At 39.9% G+C, this 20,457-nt stretch overlaps 1 protein-coding gene across 2 annotated transcripts in view; it reads right to left on the bottom strand.

The window, feature by feature from the left end:
* The window catches only part of MYO1E (myosin IE), a 177,399-nt gene that overhangs the window by 35,716 nt on the left and 121,226 nt on the right, over positions 1–20,457 (bottom strand). For both annotated transcript variants that reach the window (XM_039865445.1, XM_039865444.1), the window contains exons 11-18: positions 18,884–18,964; positions 18,509–18,595; positions 16,168–16,254; positions 15,025–15,192; positions 13,847–13,932; positions 12,190–12,271; positions 7,304–7,410; positions 2,413–2,511 (exon numbers count right to left, since the gene is read on the bottom strand). In XM_039865445.1, the coding sequence (XP_039721379.1) occupies positions 2,413–2,511; positions 7,304–7,410; positions 12,190–12,271; positions 13,847–13,932; positions 15,025–15,192; positions 16,168–16,254; positions 18,509–18,595; positions 18,884–18,964 (797 nt within the window). The remainder of the gene's footprint in view (positions 1–2,412; positions 2,512–7,303; positions 7,411–12,189; positions 12,272–13,846; positions 13,933–15,024; positions 15,193–16,167; positions 16,255–18,508; positions 18,596–18,883; positions 18,965–20,457) is intronic.

Raw genomic sequence — 20,457 nt, 5'->3', positions numbered from 1 at the left:
GCGTCTTACATCATGCCTGGTGCACAGCGGTAATAACTAATATGAATGGTTAACATTTACAGGGGGATTTCTCTGCTCAGGTGCTATTCCTGGTGCTTAAATGTGTGATCTCATTTTATTCTTATAGCAACCTGATCAGGTTGGTCTTTCCATTTTGAAAAATAGAGAACAGAAGCAGAGACTCACCCAAGGCTGGGATTTGAACCCCATTCTGTTTCTTTAAACATGGCATTACATATAAACCTTGAATTGGTTGATGTGTAAATATTTCGTGTGTGTGTGTATGTGTGTCTGTGTGTGTGTGTGTGTGTGTGTGAGAGAGAGAGAGAGAGAGAGGAGAAGTACAATAAGTTTTGCAAATCTCTTATGCTTCTACCACATTTTCCTTCCTAAGAATCAGAATACACATTTAGGCTTATTTTTCTCAACCATAGTAAGGAGTACGTGCTGCTCAGCTCAAAAAGAATTTACAGAAACCCTGTCCTAAGCTAGTGTTACCGATTTGTTTAAAGAGCAAAGTCTTTCATAATTAACATCTCAGTTGTTAGTCAGAAAATGGATGCTGCTATAGTGATGATGCAAGAGCTCTAGAAATTTATTTTCTTAGATTCCTAGATACTTCTTTTCATATAGCTCTGCTTACACTATAGGTGTAATGGCCCTTTTCTAATTCAGAGAGCCATGAAGGTGAATTCATTCCTAGTTTAATCCGCCTCCAAATTATCATGAACCTTGATTGTGAGAGGACAGAGTCCATGAGCCTTTATTGTATGGATTGATCTGCCCTTTTGTTAAGCCTCTCCTGATCTTCCTTCCACAACGATGACTTGCCACATATGATGACCCACACTGATGACCAGTAGGTCAGCCATCCCAAGCACAAGAAACAATAGCCCCCCGAGAAAAATGACTTTATTAGATGTACTGGATTTCAAAGACAACTAAGGTCTTCTTCAGCCTGCTAGCTCTTTGTTACATAAAATTTGAATTAAAAAAAAATCTTTACATCCTGCTCCTATGTCATATAAGAAAGACATAGTTGTTGCCTGATTAAATTGCTTACACACAGATTCCTCCTTTCTTAAAAAAAATTAAACAGAGATAGAAAATGCAGCGGAATTCCACTAATTTAGAATCATTAGAGAAGCTAGAATTATGTAATATTTTAAGGACACCACATTTTATCTTTTTCAAAAACAAATACTACAAAATAAGAACAATTTAAGTACAGGTCCTGCCAGAGACACTTTAATGAAAATATTAAAATCAGTTTAAATTTATACATGGACTGTACAAAAATTTTGAGGTTAAATACTAGAAGCTTCTTTTCTTAAGTAGGTTAAATATTTTCCTGAAACTGTCTTCATACTATTAATTTGCACAGTCAAGATAAACCTCAGACCTTCCTGTGTCACAATTATCATGAGTTCTTGAACTTGTGTTACCCTAAACAGACCAATTACAAGTAGCTACTGATTTATTTTACAATAAATGATGACAAAAATAATTCTGCTATAACAATAAAAAAAAAGACAAATAACTCAATTAAAAAACTGGCAAAAGACCTGAACAGACATTTCCCTAATAACTAATGGCACATGAAAAGATGCTTAACATCATTTTCCATCAAGGAAACGTAAATCAAAACCACAATGAAATGTCATTTCATACCCATTAGGATGGCTAGAATCAAAAAGTCAGCTAATAACAAATGTTGGCAAGGATGCAGACAAATTAGAACCCTCAAACACTGCTGGTGGGGGTGTAAAATGGTACAGACACTTTGGAAAGCAATCTAGCAGTTCATCCGAAAGGTTAACTTAGAGAGTCACTATATGACCTAGCAATTCTGGTTTTAGGTACGAAAGATAAATGAGAACATATGTCCACACACGTACATCAATGTTGATAGCATTATTTGTTACTTTTAAAAGCCAAAAAGTAGAAACAACTGATGTCTATCAATTGATTAATGAACAAGTAAAATGTGGTATAGGAGAATATTAGTGCAATGGAATATTATTTGGCAATGAGTAGGAATGAAGTCCAGCCCCAACATGGATGACCCTTGAAAACATTATGCTAAGTGAAAGAAGCCAGACACAAAGGACCACATATTGTATCACTCTATTTATATGCAATGCCCAAAACAGACAAATCTACAGAGACAGAAAGAAGTATCTCCCTAGGGCAGGAGGCAAGGGGAGAATTCGGAGTTGGCGACTAGGGAAGTGTTATTTCTTTTTGGGGTGATGAAAATGTTAATTGTGGTGATGGATGCACAACTCTATAAATATATTAAAAGCCAATGAATTGTATAGTTTAAATCGGTGAATTGTATGGTATGTGAATTCTATCTCAACAAACCGATTTAAAACAAAAAAGAGTCCAGAATCACCACCAGTTCATTACCTCTGCAGGAATTTCTGGAAGATGCGCCGATAGGCATAACCAGCTCTTCTCACTCGAATGTTTTCTTTCAGACCCAGGTATTCCACTTGATGCTTTACCCTGTAAAGGAGGAAATGAAGCCAGGATATCACTGGATAATTCTGTCACCCCACTCTCCTACTCACAATCCCCCCAAACCTAAGCTGTAAGGAAACACACCAAAAAAGACTACGATTTACCGTGTTCAGAGCCTGAGCTGATCTTCAGCTTATATTACATTAAATTAAAAAAAAAAATTATTATTAAATACAGCAATTACAGAAGAGGTTTACACATTTACTTTAACAAAATAATAAAACCGAAAGCCATATACCTATCACCCAGATTGTGAACAAAAATAACAGACTTTCAAAAGACTAAAGGAAAGAACTTGTAACTTTTTGAATTAAACAACACTAGAGCTATTTTGTTATCAACCTTAAGTTTAATAGTGATTCTAGACCTATTGAGATTACATTTCTAGGCTTTTAAAATACAAAACAAAAAAGGGCACATAAAACTATTAATGTCAAATGCCTAAGTCAAAGTGTTCTAAAAATATATGTAAATTATAGTTTAACTTGCTTTTTATAATAGAAAAAAAACTGGCAGTGCATTTTGGAAAACGGATGCTGGGTGGTACTGGATAGATGCTTCCACACGAGGAAATCTTCACATCAGAGAAATGCCCCAGGCCCCATCTCTGCATCATGGATTCTGGTTTAGTGGCCTGGTGTATCTGAGGGGCTGCACGGACATGTGAATTATGAAAACCCACCCCTTGCTTAGAATCACAGTGTTCTGGAAGCCGAGTGACAGATCCTAGACACGAGCTTCTGATCGTGTCCCCTCTGGGGAGATAAATAGGGCCTTTGCTGCATATTATGCAGGCTGGTTGAATATAGACACTTGGAAACATGATATTTGAGGAAAATGAGAAATAAAAAGTAAACTGCTTTTTTCTTTTAAAGATGGGACAATCAGAAGTGCGCTGTGGCAGGAGGCAGTTCCCCACTCCCCCATTCAGTACAATTGTGGTCAACTGCACAAACAGTAGGTTCCAGGGAACGGCCACTAGCAGCTGTTCCCTGGAACCTACTGAAAAGGCAGTTAGCAGCATTCTCCCTACCACTTCACATGGCTTCCCAAAAGTCGTTTCCCCTGCAAGGCTCTCATGAAACCCATCATTTCCAACGAAGGCCCACATTCTCTGACACCCACGATGTGCCACTACGCACCATTTATGCAAGGTGCTAGGGACAGTTCCTACTGAAGACCTCACAGACAGCGCAGTGGTCAAGAACCAGGTTCTGGAGCCAGGTTCCTGGTATACCACTGGCTCTGCCACTACGGAACTTCTCGTTGCCTCAGTTTCCACTTGTGTAAAATGGGGATGGTGATACTGGTTCTTTCTTCCTACTTGGGTACATTCAATGTAAAGCACTTAACTGGCTCCAGGCATGAGCCATACAAAGCTGTTATTATTCTAATATAGTAACAGCTACAGTAAGTAAACCAGGACAGAAGAATAGAGGAAAACAATGGATTATTCACAGTGAGAGGATTTTCAGAAGTGGTGACGTGTCTGGGCCTGGAAGGCTGAGTTGAATTTACCAGATGTAGAGGAGGGAAGGGCAGGAGGCACAGTGAAAGCAAAGGCACGAAGATGGTGGTGGGAGTGGAGGAGGCGGAAAAAATAAGCTGGAAGTGGGGCGGAGTCTTGATTGCCTTGGGAAGGATGAGGTCACACAGTGAGGGACGTTAGAAATGTCTCAACTAACTGCTCTTACTTGAATCAGCATCCAGAAATGTCAGCCCCTTCAAGATAACTAGCTTTTTAAAAAACCTTAATATAAAGAATTAATATTTAATATCCACACTTAATTTGCGCTATATGTCTGGTTAACTAATGGGGAAGAAATCTGATTTGGGCAAATAATTTCCCTTTCTCCCATCCTCCAAATCTGAAACTCACCACTGGCCTTTTCTCTACTAAGTAAAACACACACGAGGCTGCCAGTTAGAGATAATCTGCTCATTTTAAGTACTTTTCATAAATACTGGCTTCACTCCAATCTTCTGAGGCAGGGAATGCATCGCCCATTGATGCGAGTAGAAACGTTTCTCTCCCATGAATCACATAGGAAAGAACCGTGCCTCATGTTAAAACCTGGTTTCATTCATTATAACTTCCATCATCAGGAAATTTTTTCATAGACATTTTCTTCAGCAGGACAATCAGTTTAGCAAATTCTATAATGTTTAAAATTTCACATAATTAAAACATCCAAGTTCATTTTTGCATATTCTTGCATGCCGTCACCTCTGAAGTAAACATCAGCCAGGATGGCAATGCCCAGTTGTCATCTTGGCTGGCCAGCTCCTCCTTTCAGGGAGAGGCGGGGAGTCCTTTTCTTGAGTGTCCTTGGCCATTAACACAAGTAGGTCAAGGCCTGAGAACCCTGCTGGGGCAGCGATTCAGAATCCAGGGCAGGCAACGTTGCCAGAGCCAAACAAAAACACATTTTCAACAGGAAAAACCACACCCAATAAACTTCTGGAGTGAGTAACTCTGTCCACCAAGAGCTTCAATTGGCCGTGTAATCTCTGCCGGCGAAGCGCACTGCCCTTTCACGGACCCCAACGCTCCACATTCACAGGTGGAGTGAAACCATCTGTCACACAATAAACCTGAACTAGGACTGGGGGGACGACTCCAGGAAGTGATCTTACTAGAGATATAAATCAACACTTGACCAACTAATACTTTAGGCTTTTTAAAAACAGTTTACATGAATGTAATGTTATGAAGTTCTTTGCTGTAATTAAAATAAGGGGCAGGTGTGATTTAAAAAAATAGGATGGGGAAATTCTATGAGGATTTATTGAATAAATATACAGCTGTCTTAATTTCTCCATTTTCTGATATTCTAATGAGTCAGTTTGGATTGTATGAGAAGGTAGCACCAGAGTCGGGGAACCTCTAACCAAGAGCTGTTGTAAAATCTATATTAGAAGGGATTTTCAGCAGAGCAATCTACGTAGGGCAAGGGGTGGTGTGCTGGGGAGGTATTGCATTTGCAGAGTGAGCGAGATTATCATTATGTTTATTTTAAGATTATATTTGTTGAGAAGGTCTGGGAAAGGAAAGCTGGATGGAGCCTGATGCGGGGGGAAGGGTGGGCTAAAGCATCCATTTATCAATACCTCTGCTTCAAAGACTCTTGTAATTTATTTCTGAGGTTTCATATGATACCAACCTTTTATGTGTGTATATGTACATGAGATGTAAGTGTGGTGTGTATGCAGGTGAACATGAGAAGGGGAGTGTAGAGGTGACACAGAGACAGGCAGAGGCAGGCTCACAGACATGGGGGAACAGATCTGGGAGAAGTTCACTCTGACAGACTAACGGAGGTCTCATTCTGGATTGACCTTATTTTAAAGAGGAGGAAACCAAGGACTGAGAAGATTAAGTGTGTCTCACTCAAACTAGCAGGTAACAGGCCAGCTCCAGGACATGGTTCTTCCAAATCCCAGTTCAGCCCTTTGCTCTAGATCAGCTGTCTTCAAATTACGATGCCTGTACCATCATCACCAGCATGGGAGATTCTTAAAATGCACATTCTTGGACTCCATAAAAGAAGCCACGGGCATGAGTCTACAGAAGCAGAGCAGGACTGCTGAGGACAGGATACTGTGGACATCGCTCATTCATAGGATGGCCAGGAATCAGAGCTGACTCAACAGCACATAACACACACAAAGGATCAAGTATTACCTGTCTGCCACAGGTTAGAAAAGATCTTGCTGGCAGGGCCTATATCTGGACCTATACATGTCTCCCAGAGAAGGTAATTAGCAGCTATGAATTTTAATCCTGGTCTTCCTGTTCAAGTTCAATCTGACTAAGTCACTCAACATCTAGAAAAGTCTATCCACTTTTTCCCAAGAGAGAAAAAAAGATGCCAATTCTGGTATACTCACATCCAGGGACTTGATTATCTGGGGACAATGGTGGGGTCCTCTCTGTAGTCCAAGTCACTCACAAGGTCTCTCCCTAGCCTATATTCCTATGGGCAGTGGGATCAGTAGGAACGTGTGTCTGGATCCCTTAGCTGGAGGCAAAAACTATATTTTCTAGTCACCATCTTAACACTTTCTGACTCAATGCCCCATCCCATCATCCCATCCTGCAGAGGCCATTGCCCTAATGCTGGGGGTGGGAGGATTAGTGACGGAGCTTCCTCAGAAGTCAGGTGGGAGAGGGCTCACTGCGTACTTGTCCTCCACATGTCTCCCTTTGGGGTTTTCCCTCCCAGAGAGTCACTCTGCTCATTAACACAGTCCTCGAGGGAATTACAGAACTTACGGCATGTCCCCAGAATCCTCATGAGCAACATTAAATGACAGATTGCTTTTTAACCAGCTCTTTGGACCTTTACTTTCAAACCCGAGTTAAGCATTCTAGGCCACATCCTGTGAGTACTGATGAGGAGCTAAGTGTACTAAGAATTTCTATACAGAGCCTCAAACTAATTTTAAAACCATCCTAACTCTGCGGTATGAGGGTTTTTTTGTTTTGTTTTGTTTTGTTTTTCCATCTGCCCCCAGACTGGCCAAAATCAACATTATAAATTGCTAATTCTGAACTGAATGGCACTGCTAACATTTTAGGAAAAAGAAAAGATGGAAAAAATATATTTAGTTTTTGTCCTGAAAAAGTTAAAGACACAAGGACATGAAACACATCTGAAGGCAATTTAAATGCTCCTGCCTCTGCCGTAGGACAGCCCGTCTTGAGCAGAGGGAAAAGTGTGCCAGAGTCCACGAAAGCTGGCTCTGACCTCTCCATGTGCCATCTTTACCATACCTGCTTTCTTCCCAGTCTTTGGGCTTCTTGGTTTCGTTTGGTTTTATACAGCGAATATAGTGAGGTGTACATTTCATCAGGGTGCTCACAAGGTCATTGGCTTGTTTCTAGAAAGGAAGAATAACATCAGTTAGAAACTTTCTCTGAAGCTTTCCAAGGAGACCTGTGAAACCTTAGGGTGGAAATATAGAGCTAGAAATTAGTCTTCATGACAATTTGTTCATTAGGCTTAACTCAGGTCTACCCCACTTTCTTAAAGCTCTACTGACTTTTATGATGATTTTAACTCCGTAAATGGGTTTAAAATTAGATTTTTGAAAGCAACTAGGCCTTTTTAGTATAGTTAATAAAACAAAAATCTAAAACCCAGTAAATCTCGACATATAATTTTTTATGAGAAACAAGGAAGCATGCCAGTTATTAACGAATTAAGTTAATTTTATATTGATTAAGATTTTACAAATACATGGTCTTCATAAACATATTTTAGACGGGTGGGAGGGCAAATTATTTGTAAGGATAAATCATCAAAATCCCCTATACTCTCTCTCCTGGCAACCCAACCAATAAAGAATCATCTATAAAATGATGAAAATTCATAGTTAAAGGGTGCGAGATTCACAAATATCTCAGAATTTATAAACTCTTTATATGCCATTTCATTCACTTTCTTCCTCAGCATGTCCTTTTACAAACCTGCAGACTCTGAGCCCTTTCACTGTGCTATGTAACTTACTCCTTCACAAAGCTAAAATAGTCTATATAAAATCATCTCTCACTAGTTGCACATTGAGTACCCAGAGGGGAACTAGGTTTAAGCAGAAAAAGCCACATAAGTAAAGCTGAAATTGCTGATGAAGTATTTCACATCATGAGTATCACAAACATTATTTGAAGAAACAGGAGCAGAGCCCACATCGGCACTCATGGCACCACACAGCTGGCACACCCTGAGGGACCAAGGATAGGATACACAAGCTCATAACTCCCTTCCTAAGCAAATCAGCACGAAGAGAGAAAACCTCTAAAGGAAAATAGAGAAAAGGGATCTCTGAAGCCAGAAAACCATTTTAATGTCAGCAGAAGGGATGTGCCTGCAGTAGACAACCCTCTCTCAATTAGGGCTTTTCTGTTTTCATGGGTTTGGGAAATCTGAAACCCTTGAGAAAAACTCTTGGGTATATTCAGAGCAAGATGTTCGCTGGTAAATCAAATTCTCTGTTTAGATGTGCAGAATATAGCATTCTTTGCAATTCTTAGAGTACAAGGGCAAAGATGCAGAGCTTATATGACCAAAGCAAAGCTCTACAAGGAAAAAATAAACGAACTCTTATCCTTTTTGTTGATGTAGAGTGTACTTGAGAACAAATCTGATGATCTCTGCAACACATAAGGTGAAGCTGGGGAGGGACTGATTATAACAAAGCTTTTTTTAAGTCCCTCAACTCTTAATTTTTATTTTTGTATTTTATTAAAGCCTTTAAATTTCCAAGAATAATCTGACAGCCTCTTTAGTCCTAAGCATTTAATAACATACTTTCTTTTCACCTTAGCATAAGAAAACAGGGGCGAGTATGATTTAAGTTTATGTGCCACCTGACATAGTTCTCTCTTGCTCAAAATAACAACAGAAAACATTTACTGAACATGAATCAAGGGTTAGACACATGGATTTTCTCATTTATGCCTCATTTCTAAGAGGAAGCTATTATTATTATTATTATTATTATTATTATTATTATTATTTCTTCAGATTTTTAGATGAGAAAATGGGGTATTAAGAAAAATAAAGTGCTGCTCAAGATGACACAATTAGTAAGCAGCAGAGTTGGGGCTTGAACCCAAGTCTGTGAGCTACCAAGTCTGATTCTTAGCCACAATGCTATCCTGTCTTCCTAAGGAAGATATGGGATAATTTAGCGTGATATGAAAGGAATTAAGCTAAGATTAGACAGAAGCCTTTAGGTTGCAGGATAATCAATTTCAGCAAACAGGAATACATCTTAACTGTCAAAATCAATCTGAATTTAGCTATGAGTCAACTTAGATGACCCATGAGGTGATTGGGAAACAGTAACTGACTTTACCCTGACTCCAGGCAAGAAGAGTCCATGAGTCCATGAATTACCAAAGGCCTTTGCCCAACAGAAGCAAGCGTCAAAATATGCAGACAGATAGGATAATGACAAAGGCTTAGAGTGAAAGCTCCTTGTTCTACCCTCAACAGACTCTTAGTAAGTCCGAGTTGGGGTCTTGGCTCTGCTACTTGCAAGCTAGTGATTTAGGGATAAATCACTAAACTTCTCTGGGCCTCAGTTTCCACATCTGTAAACAAAGGAGGCTGAACCAGAAGACATCTAATGTCTTAATCTAATGGTTGCAATAGGCGGTAAAAGTCAACCAGCCCAAGCATGGTGCAGTGTTTGCGTGTCCTGTCACATCCACTCTGTTGGAGGCTCAGTGTCACTTAGATAAAGCTGCAGCCCAGTCCTCTTTGTCAGCTCTGAGCTCAATTCCATTTCCCTATAGCATCAAACTTTGGCTTTAATTTCAAAACTGATCCTTTCCAGACACAACAATGGAGAATTTAGTGAAGCCTCGAAATCAAGTGTTATTTAATATAGAATACTCTTATTTATAAACAAGGAGTTCTACCCAAACAAATATTCTATTAATTAAATCCTATAGATAGTTTTAAATTTTAAAGAATTAGAATATAATAAAATACCCAACACTAAGACTACCTTAAACGTAAATTTAATATTTCCTCCAAGGAACTCAGGATGTCTTTAAATGCTTACACCTCAAGGGTATCATTAGGATGATATTTAATATCTGTAAAATACTGTGGATATGGAAGGTGTAAGAGATGGACCATGGCTAAGCATCTCTGAGAGGTGTTTCACAGGGGGCATATAACGCAGGGAGAATGTCACTTCTTTGAGGAGGCAGAGTGTCAATGGACAGGTCCTACAGTCCACTAAGGAGAGTACCATTGGGGGTGAGAATATGCAGAGTAAGTTCCCCTGGATAAGCTGGCTGACTTCACGTTGACCTCCCCAGACAACAGCAATCCTTGCAGGCCTTACAATCCCCAGCATTTTGAGTACACCCAGAAAGTGGCAATTTTGAGTATTCAACTAGACAAGAATATGAAGGAAAGAAAAGAGTCAAGTCTTCCAAGAAGGAGAAAAATGCTCCTAACCCTGCCCTCCTTTTTATAGGAAATAAGCTCGACTAAGAATCCAGACCACTTGAAAGTGAGTCACTGCAACCTTGGTGATCTGGGCTCCTTGGATCTGAATGTGACCGTCTTGTGACCAGATTTTCCAGCCCAGAGCTAATCCTTATCCAGGACCTTGAAGTGAAGGCATGAGTCAGAAGCTTCACTCAGACGTTAATATCTGGGGGCCTCAGGAGATTTGCATCTGTTCTCTGCCCACAACTCTCTGTTCCAGTGAGCTCAATCCAAAGACCGTCCCAGGACTGAATTTCTCTAGCTCTTTGAACATGATTGTCCCAGAAAACTCCACCCTCCAGCTCAAAACCCAGCTTGAATCTGACTTCCTCCACAAAACCCAAAGGCTCCTCTTGACTAGAATCTTCTATGAGCTTTCAATAATTAGTTCCTTTATTGCAGGGGTTGGGAGGCAGCCTTCCATACATGAACACTCAGAGAAGAGCGAGTGAGGGTGTCCATGAGGCTGGGGTTAATCCAGGAGGCACCATGAGAAGAACATGTAGGACCTGAACACACAGAGCCAGCGAAGGGGAATGGACAGTATAGGCTGGGACCCAGCAAATGCACATCCAAGTGTCTACTAAGAATTAAACGGAGATGACTAAGCATGGCATGTGGGGAGGGGACTGATAGAGCAGAATGTAACAGGAGATCATATACATTTGGTGTTTATTAGGTTTCAGGCAGTGTGCTAAATGCCTGGGATGATTTATTGAATTTAATCATCACAGTACTTCCTTCAGATAGGTACTAAGATCTCCATCTTACAAATTAAGCCAAAGATGCACTGAGAGTTTAGGTAACTTGCTGGAAATCGCACAGCTAGTAAAAGCCAAAGGTGTTCTGTGAACACAGGTGATCGAATCCCAGAGCCCTACTGTTCATCGCTTGATTCTGATGATTATAAAACTGGGGTGGTATTTAACTGAAATAATTTTTTTAAATGTTTTTAACTGATATAATTTAAAAAAATAGTTTAATGACTATTTCTTGAAGAATCACATGATTAAGTGTATTTGACACAACCTCTAATTAGGAGCATAATCAGGGACAATGAATTTTGTCATGCAATGGCTCAGATAACAGTGTACTCTCCACAAGAGGCTCCCAAGAAACACTAAGAATTCCTTCCGACTTGGAGGCAACACGCAGCCAGATGTGCCTGTAAATCTCAGAAAGGAGGGGCCTTTATGATCCAGGGAGGAGGGGGCATAAATTGTCCCTATAAGACCCAGTGTGTAGAATTTCAGGTACATCAAGTTCCATAATTGGCAAGTTTGAGGTCTGGTCTGGGAAATGGTCACCAAAATCTAAAATGTGGCTCTCAATCATAACATTCTGATAGTTTAATGTGAATTCTCCCAGGTTCAGTTTAAAGCCATTTTCTCTTAGAAAGTAGCTGATTATCATCTGCTGACTGTTAAATTCTGAGGTACTTAATATCCATTTGGGGTTTCAGTACAGCCAAGTCAAATTCAGTTTGCGTCCTGTAACCTTTTTTCAAGCAGTGACATGACTTCTGGGCATCTGCTGTAACCAATCCATTACACTGCGCTGACCTCATTCTGGCTCGGGTGCAGCCCCTGACTCCTAGAAAAACCCTGTCTCTTATAGAAATCTATAAACGTCCCAAAATAGAACAAACCTTTATTTTGCTTCCGGCAGTAGTTGGGCGCCCTTTCTTGTCAGCTTGCAGATTTTCCGGAAATAAAGACTTTATAAAAGGTCTGGAAAAGGAGAAAGAGAATGGATTAGCAATCAGACAGGGCTGAAAGCCTGCTTCCGCAGAGAATGGACAGAAGGGCTGTCCAGAAGCATGTGACCGTGGCTATAGAACAGCCATCTGACTCAAAGCACGAGCCATCAAGATGTGATCCAGGGAAATAAGCAAAGGACAAAATAAATAGAAAAATAATTCTAAGATATAAATAAGCATTTTTGAGTCTCAGCTTGAAAAATAAAATTTAAAACTCTGCCTTTGAAATTTCCTCATTCACTGAAATTCGGGTCCTTGACAACACGGGGCGGGGGCAGCGGGAGGAGGTCAGTATGGGTTTGCTAAGTTCAGATAAATCAGACAAACCAGAGCTCAGGGACTTGTATGAATTGTCTAGATCCAATGCACATTCTGCTTTGCTCTAAAGCAGGGTTTCTCAACCTTGGCACTATTGATACTTTGGGTTAAATAATTCTTTGTTGGAGTTTGTGTGTATTTGTGTAGGGGGAGCTGTACTATACATCATAAAATATTTCACAGCATCAGTGGCCTCTGCCCAGGAGACGCCAATAGCACAATGCAGGGCAGGGCAGGAACAATGTCCTAGATACCTTAGTGCCCTTTCTGTCTGGCACATAGCCTGGCACACAGTAGCTGCTCAATTAATATTTGCTAACTGCCTAACTGAATCAAGTGATCCGTGTAAATGAACAATCAGAGACTCAAATTCAATTTCTCCTAAATGGCTCTTGGTCATCTTGAATTTTCTAGAAATTCTCCCCAGCAATCTACTTTTAACCTGACCAGACACAATTATAGATTTCTGCAGCAAATGTGTTTAATAAACAACAGATTATGTCTATAGGACAGGCGTTCGCATGGTATCAACAGCTCTCAAACCTGGCAATAATTTCAATAACTAAAAAAACCCCCCAAACTCTGAATGCATGCCTGTATCTGACTGTTGTAAAACCCACAAGCCAGGGCTTGTGACTTACCTGACTTTTTAGGAGAGGAACAAATAGATTTTATGTGTTTTCAAATGAAAAGAAATTCAGAATCTCCAAAGTGGGAGGCGTGAGTGCAAGGAGGTGCAGGCATGAGGAGATGAGAGCTGGGGAGGGGTGAAGGTTAGGAGGAGGGGGAAGAGAGTTAAAGGAAGGGGAACAACTTCTGAACAGAGCCTGAAAAGGATACTCAGTTTTGCTTTCATCGTAGTTAGGCCTGTCTTAGAGAATTATCAGACTCATTGCTGTTGATTAAGGAAGTTAACTTTTATGACAGTTTAAGTAACAGAGCCTAAAAGAACTGCTATTACTTGGAAGTAGCTCTAAAAACTGAAAAAACCAGAAGACTGAGCAATACAGTATTGTACTTGCCTGGCATGTATAGACTTGATCATGTAAATCGCATCTCATTTCCACTACCCAGGAGCTATTTTGAGAAATCAAACTGTCCACTGATAACCCAGACCCAACAGCTCAAAGGAATGAAATGCTGACCACTCAAATGCCGCAAATTTGTTTTAATATTGAAAATTTGACCAAAACTACATCCCACATCGGATAAGGTGAGACACACTTACAGTTCACTGCTCTGCATAAGCTCAATCAGATCCATAAAAAGCACATCACGGTTCCTTTCACAAAAGCCATCCATGTCATAGGATACCTAGACAAGAATGGAAAGGAATGTAATGCTATCCTGTAAGTATTTCATTGAACAAAAAAATCCAAGTTGGCATGGCTAATCTTACCAGAATGTGCGTATTTCCAGATTTCGTCATGAACTGTCGCACAAAGACTGTGCGACAAGAAAATTTTCATGTTTTACCTAACTTGGTTAGCTAACTGAGTTAGCGATGGCCTGTGGATACAGATGAATGCTATCTGGCTGCCTACATGGCCCAGGTGATCTATGTCTCCAGCTCTCATGATCACATAATTTCTTCTTCAATGGGTCCATGGGAGTGTCTAAGTAATAAACTTAATTCTTTCTCTAAATTTTAGCTATGACAGAATAAAATTTTAAAAATTCCTTATGTTCATTAATCCATTGCAATGGGCCATGATATCCCAGGCTTTGCAATTTCTCCTACGAATGGTGTCAGAGATGGATCAATTCAGCCCAAAACTCATGCTCAGGGACTCTGGTTAACAAAAGATGTGTTGCAATGAAAAGTGAGACCAGTGGGTTTCCACATGACTAGGAAGTCCCTAAATACCATGACCTCAATTTACTTATCTTTGTATCACCAGCACCCATACAAAGCTGGCCTACTACCTAGAAGGCACTCAATAATCATGCATTTTATAGGAACAAACACCAAAAGTGAGCCTTTGAAACTTATTTATATTCCCAGGGGGCATGGGCAGGTAAGGAATGCAGGCTTGTGACTATAGACAGAGGCAAGACAAAAATCCATTCCTTCAGAAGTTTGATATAGGTACCAGGGTGATTCATGATTAAAAAATATGCAGTAATGTATACTGTCTTTTGTATTGCCTTCCCACATACTTCATAGGTCCCATGTTGTTGAATGAATGAATCAAAGTTGAGTGAATAATAATGACACAGAGAAGAAAAACTCACTTAATATAAACCCACAAGCAGTGAAGACACCAGTGAGGCAGATGAAACTACATGGATATTGTTTTCAGTTGCCTCATGAGAAAACAGGTGATAGTCCCAAAGACTTAAAACAAAAAGACACTGAAAAGGATAACTTCCCCTTTCCTGTTGACCCATGATCTCTGGCCATACCTTCCCAGCGTAATGGTGAATAATGAAGCCTTGGTTCCAGCTGTTGAAGTGCTCATGATTCCCGATCTGCATCTGGAGTTTCTGCAGCAGTGTCTGATCTGCTCCCTCACCCACTGCGTGCATAGTGGCACACACGTCATCCAGGATGCTCATGATCCCAGGAGGGTTCTGATGGAACCAATAAGCCAAAGCCCCAATCAGTGACTACTCTAAAACATACAATGCTTATCAGATCTTTCGTTAAGCAAGAAAACAGCTCCCTAGACTCAAGATACTTTCTTGAAAGTCACTCTTTCCCTTCGAGCAAGAATGCCATTAATAATCCCAAATGGGAGTCAGCACTTAAATCTAAAGATGGAGGAAAGTCCATTTTCCAAAAAAGCATTTCACTCCCCAAAGTTCTATTCAAACTCTCACAGAGATCATAATCTGCTCGATCCTATTTGTACTAAGTTGATTTAAACCCCCCCCAAAATAAAAACATTTTCCTTTGACCCTAACTCATTCCTTCATGTCCTATTACCCCTAGAAGCACAGTTTGCACAATTACACAGTGTACCCATTCTAACACGTATTACTTTTTTTCCCAGACAGCACTATTTGATAAACAATCCCCGTGTTTTACATTGTCTTCTTATTTACTATTTTAATGGCTATATTTCCCTGCTCTGATATGCTGTAATTAACAACTGATTTGTCTATAGATGTTTTCACTGTTTCCCGCTTTTATAAAACAAAACAAAACAGTGCTGTAGAAGAGATCACTGTCTACATCCTTTTTGTTTTCTTTTGAATAATTTCTAGGGCTAAAGTCCTAGAAGTTGTGTGAATGGTCTAGAAGGCAAGAAAATTTTCATGTGTCTTCATACACTCTGCTATCAACATAAATGATAGTTGTCATCTCTTAGAATTCAGCAACCACTTCTACTTGTAAATTGACATTTTACTCGAATACATATTTGTATTTACAAGAAAAAGACTCTTGTTCTATTTTCTCGCACATATATATACACACAAAATTCATGTAATTGCTAAAATTCTCTGCAAATCAGTCGTCACTTACTTATTCTAAAACAATGACACAGAAGAACAACTCAATGTAAACCTGTGAGCAGTGAAGAGACACATCAGACTGATACTTACAACTTTGTTCTCTATGAGATCGCATACGATTTTGTTATTAAAGTACTCAATGGGTGTCCATCTTATTCCCTCTTGAACATATTCTTCCTGTAGAGAGCAAAACTCACATTATTACCTGGTGAAGACTAGTTAAACTCTGCACACATGGATAGCAAAGGCACATGAATCACCATGAAAGAAAAACTTGAACTTTAATTTTTTTTTTCCTTAAGAGGGATAGAAAAAGAACATTTCATTGCTTGGTAATGGAACTTTACATTCAGTTTGAACCATATTAAATTGTTATCATACAACTGTTTTGCATGCAAAAGTGGCGATTTAATATGACTTAACCTGTAGGTCAACTTCACAATAATCTCTTTGAATTTAACACAGGATAGTAATACAGACTAGCCCTAGGCATTTAAGGGGAAGATCCCTCTAAGGTTAGTTGTTGATCTAACTTTATGAATGCCACAACACTCTCCCGGTTTTCCTCTTTCCTCCTCAGATCTTTACATGATGAAGAGTCTCAGGGCTCAATCTTCCAGCCTTCGCATTTTCTCAACCCTCCTTCTCTGGACGATTTCAATCTCATGGCTTTAAATAGCACCTATAGGCTAATGATGCCTAAATTAATTTCTCTAGTCTAGACCTCCCTGTTGAGTTCCAGACTCATCTATATTTCACATTTTGGGATCTCCACTTGGCTGTATACCAGGGTTCTCTAATGTACCTAGTTCAGCAGAGTTCTGATTCTACATCCCCACACCGTCACTAACCAACTGCTCTCCTAATCTTACTCTTCAGTAAAAAGTCTCATCATTGGCCTCATTCTTCATGCTACATAGATATGAATCATCCTTGATTCCTCTTTCCTTCTTAACTTATTGCTACTTATTTTGAGTAAGTCATGTTCACTCAGTCTCCAAAACATACACGAATGTGACCACCTCTCCTGTGTCGCAACCTCCGCCGGTACCATCATTGTCCTCGCGCCTACCGCTTCTTGCCCAGTCTCCCGCAGTAATCTCCTAACTGGTTTTTAAACTTCCATTCCTGCTTGCTTTCCTGATTTCACCCCACTCTTAAGTCTATAGAGCCAGAGGGACCTTTTTAAAAACACAAAACACAAATCAGACTATGTTACTCTCTGCTCAAAATGCCCCAATGGTTTCCCATCATACTTACTATAAAAACTGAAGTTTCTGCCATGTCCTACAAAATTCCTATATGATCTAGCCTCTGCCTACTTCTTCCCGTCTCAGTCCCTCCCATGCTTTCCTCTGGTTGTTTTACTCTAGCTACTCTGAGGTGGTGGAAGGTTAGAAGTCCAGGGCAGAAGTTTATGTGAAAACCCCACTGGTCATTGGGGTTCCTAAGCAGAGGCATGAACATCTCAGTGACTAAATGTCCCCGAAATAGTCTTTCATGTGTGGAGTGGGTTGAATGTGTCCCTCACGATTTCATGTCCACCTAGGACCTCAAATTATGAGGTTTGGGAATAGGATCTTTATAGATATAATTACCTAAGGATTTCACAAATGAAATCATCCTGGATTTAAGGTGATCCTCAATCAAAGCACTGGTGTCTTTACAAGAGAAAAAAGAGGGAGATTTGGACACACTGTCATGTGAAGACAGAGGCAGAGACTGAAGTTATATTGCTGCAAAATGAGGAACGTCAGAAGCTGAAGAGGCAAGCAGAGCATCTCCACTAGAGCCCTGAAAGAAATATGACCCTAGTGACACTTGGATTAAGGTCTCTGGCCTCTTGAACTATGAGAGAAGAAATTTCTGTTGTGTTAAGCCACCCAGTTTGTGGTACTTTGTTATAGAGACCCTAAAATCGAAAAACAATATGGCATCCAGAACAGAAGGGAACCTGCACCGGTAATGATTTTCAGAAGAAGCTATAAGCAAGACATGTGACCTCAAGTCAGAATTAACATATCAGCTTTGTTAAAGACACATTTATTTCTAGGGTAGATTGGGAGTAAAGCAAATCTGAGAAAGTCAAATTTTTCCTCTGGAACACAGTATATGCCATAGACAATTGGGATTGGAACTAAGTTTCCATTTTCCACTTGGCCAATGAGTCAGAGAGTAGTAAAAGCAGCCAGTCCTAAGTCCAACTTCACAGTATCATTTGCTTCAAGGAGAAAGAAAATGTAGCAGATGGCGTTTATGTTTCACAGACTAAAATGTCACAATGGCATATGGTTTTTCTGCCTGATTCCATTAAGTACACTTCCTAAGACAAGACTAAAATTTGAATCTATTATCGAAAGAGAGAAGTCAATACCCATTAAAACAAAACAAGTTAGAAGTAGAACAAGATGGAGGAAGAAGGACCGCTTACCTGTTCTGCCTTTAAGGTCAGTTCGATAAAAATTTGCTGTAATTTTTCATTAACAAAATTGATACAAAACTGTTCGAAGCCATTTTTCTGAAAAAAAAAAAAGTTACTTGCATTAATTGTTTATGCAAAATCATTTTGAAGTCATTTTTTGAGCGATTTACTGAGATGTTTCAATGTGGAAAGCCTTAACAGAAAAGTTGGAGGCTTCAGTAGAAAGCTGCATAGTTTATATTCAGGAGAAACTAATTTGGTACATGAAAACCTCACAAGGGCAAAAACTGGGCTGTGGTGGGTTTTTCACTGCCTAGAACTATTTCTTCAAGCCAGATGAAATGTATCACTCTCCCAGTCCCCAAATATTCAAACTCGTCCTACCTGGAATATTTCAAAGCCGTAGATGTCCAGGACGCCAATGTTGTATTCTTCATGGTCCTTCTCCATCGCTTTGTTGATGGACTAGGAGAAAGTAACCAGCATGGTAATTAACTCCTTTTCTTTCATATTAAAAGTGGGCATGCATGGGGAAAAGGGAAGCAAGTAAGCACTCAGCAACTACTACTGCCTGCTGGAAACAGGACAACAGGAAGATAGGCGACTTGTAGCTTCAAAAAAGCCTCAGTTCGATGTCAAATACTTTGGGAAACCACTAAGATCCCAAAAAACTACTACGGTAGGAAAAAAATAATGTTTGCTTAATGATGAAAACCGTTAAATTCGGACAGAGCCAGTTTTTCTAAGGAAGCCTTAGGAATCAGAAGAAAATGTCATCTTGGATGATTGAAGTAAAAGCTATTTCATATAAAGAATCCCATTCAGTAGTCATTTAATGATCACCTAGTACGATGTGCCAGGGATGTCAAGGAGAAGACAATCCTGTTCCAAGGAGCTTATAGAGAGAGTGAGCCAACTGTGGATAATAATACCACTAATTACTATTAAAGCGATTATAATAAACGCGGCTTACGCATATTTAACATTCACCTGTGCCAGGCTTTGCTAAGTGCCCTCCATGTGTTGCTTCATTTAATTCTCACTACAATTCTCGTAACGACAGTGGTAACATTATAATTCCTAAGATCTCAGTGGGCGAGAGGGAGGGCCTAAATTTTGGTAGCATGATGCCTAAATCTGTGTTCTTGATCACTGAGAAGAGATGTGCAATGGCATAGACTTAATGACAGGAGGGTACATGTAGGTTAGAGGGGGTTAGTGAGGGCTGTAGGAGAGGGGAGAATATGGGAGAAAAGTTCCTGGAGGTGGTAAATACCTGGATGAATCTTAAAGTACCAGAGTTGTTTTCCAGGCAAAAAAATAATGACAGATCATCTTTTGCGAGTTAATGGGTAATGATATTCAGCACTTAGCTCAGTGCCTGGCACACGGTCAATGCTCAATAAATGCAAGCTCTAATTAGTATCACTTACCTGGCATATCTATTCCCCCTTTACCATACAAAAAACCGAGGGAAGACAGAAAGGAAATAAGGTAGGAAATCCAGGGTTGGAAGGTATACTGAACAAAGAGATAGGAAATGTGGGTTTTAGTCCCAGTTCTGCTTGACCCTCTGGCTCAATAGCTTTGGGCAAAACCAGCCATACTCGGGCCTAAGATTCCGTTGTCGGTGAAATGAGGGCTCTGGACAAGTTAAAAGCATGGCTAATGTTTAGTATGACTTTGACCTTCCCAAGCAATCTAACCCTTAAAATAGCCATAAGAAGTACACAGAATAATTACCCTGTGCTGCCCTGCCTTACCCAACCCTAACCACACCTAGTATTTTTTAAGCCTTATAAATGCTGCTATTCAGGTTAAACACAGACTTTCGGGATCTAATGGCCATGCTGTTGCCCTTAACTAGGGTTTCCCTAGGGTTCTTTCTGGTATGATTATATAAAAGGCAGAGAAGTAGAATAGCTGTAGCACTCTCAGATTACCTGGGCTTACTTCCT

This window comes from Pteropus medius, unplaced genomic scaffold, assembly GCF_902729225.1.
Source record: "Pteropus medius unplaced genomic scaffold, Ma_sr-lr_union100, whole genome shotgun sequence".
In the NCBI taxonomy this organism is placed as follows: domain Eukaryota; kingdom Metazoa; phylum Chordata; class Mammalia; order Chiroptera; family Pteropodidae; genus Pteropus; species Pteropus medius.
The sequence above is the reverse complement of the archived record's forward strand: the minus strand, read 5'-3'. Positions and strand labels throughout refer to the sequence as shown.